The following is a 1138-nucleotide window of genomic DNA, read 5'->3' as shown; positions in this document are numbered from 1 at the left end:
AAAAAAAAAAAAAAAACGACAAGGAGAAAGATCAGTCTGTTAAAGTGCCAAATGATCATGCTTTCCAATGGTCCACACATTTTTTAAATGGCTTCTTTTCCCTCCCGAGAAAGGCGCAGTTGAAAATGCACTTGAAGAGAGTCCCTTAAGAATTATACAAGTCATCTCGTCTTATCTTTAAAATGAACCAACTAATTATAAACTCAAAGCCGAGGTCATGAGTTTCTCCTTCGCACTTTGCCCCAAGACTGCGGAAATCAGTACTGCATTTTGCCTACTTCTGATTTTCCACGACCTACTTTGTGGAATTACCCTCTCGCTAACAGCTCGCGCCCGGGCTAGCCTCTCCGACGAGACCCAGAGCGCTCAGGCTTACTGCTCATCCCGCGCGGGTTTCCTAGAGGCAGCCCAGCGATCCCAGGCACTGACGAGCTCGGTGTCCATTTAATCATGGCGTTTGCAATCCAGTCTCCTCGCCTGGGCTGCTCGACACCTGAAAACTCACCGCCCAAGGCGTTTGAAATCGGATGACCCTAGACGGACACTACACCGCGGCTAACAAGGGAAGGGCAAGAGCAAAGAAAGCAAAGCTTGCGATCGCGGCAAAGAATGGAGCGGGGAAGACGCCGGGCGCACCCATCACGCCGCATCCCAGGAGCCCCTCCACCGCCTCCCCTCATTCCGGGGCTCGGTCCCCGGCTCAGCCAGTGACCACCAACCCATCCCCGGACACCTCATGCCCCCGCATAGCTCCCTTCTGAGCCGCTCCACCTTCCGGGCTCGCGCACCCAGCCAGGCAAAACCCACCCCGTGCAATCACGCCTGCAGCGCTACCACTGCCGCAGCGCCCCCAAATCGCGCCCGCCCCCTCCCCCACGCTTCATTGTTCCCGGGTGGCCGCAGGCAGCGAGCACCTCGGGGTTGGCCAGGCAATGAGGACACTAGGGCCAGGCTGCCCACACTCACCAGCGACTCCGCACAGGAGGAGGACGCGCAGCAGAAGCGCCATGGTGGCGGCCGGGCCGTGGGAGGCGACTGCAGGTAGGGGGCTCTCGCCCGGGGTCTCGGTCTCCCCGCGGTCTCGCCTCGCGCGCTCCCGACTGCCAGGCAGCTCTGGCACCTCTGCACCCCCGCCCCA

At 59.3% G+C, this 1138-nt stretch overlaps 1 protein-coding gene across 2 annotated transcripts in view; it reads right to left on the bottom strand.

Moving 5' to 3' along the window:
• Positions 1-1132, bottom strand: part of CXADR (CXADR cell adhesion molecule) — a 47918-nt gene extending 46786 nt beyond the window's left edge. For both annotated transcript variants that reach the window (XM_039857328.1, XM_039857327.1), the window contains exon 1: positions 967-1132. In XM_039857328.1, the coding sequence (XP_039713262.1) occupies positions 967-1009 (43 nt within the window). In that variant the 5' untranslated portion in view covers positions 1010-1132. The remainder of the gene's footprint in view (positions 1-966) is intronic.
• Positions 1133-1138: the final 6 nt, after the last annotated feature.

Source organism: Pteropus medius, unplaced genomic scaffold (assembly GCF_902729225.1).
Source record: "Pteropus medius unplaced genomic scaffold, Ma_sr-lr_union100, whole genome shotgun sequence".
Classification (NCBI taxonomy): domain Eukaryota; kingdom Metazoa; phylum Chordata; class Mammalia; order Chiroptera; family Pteropodidae; genus Pteropus; species Pteropus medius.
This window is presented reverse-complemented; position numbering and strand designations above follow the sequence as displayed.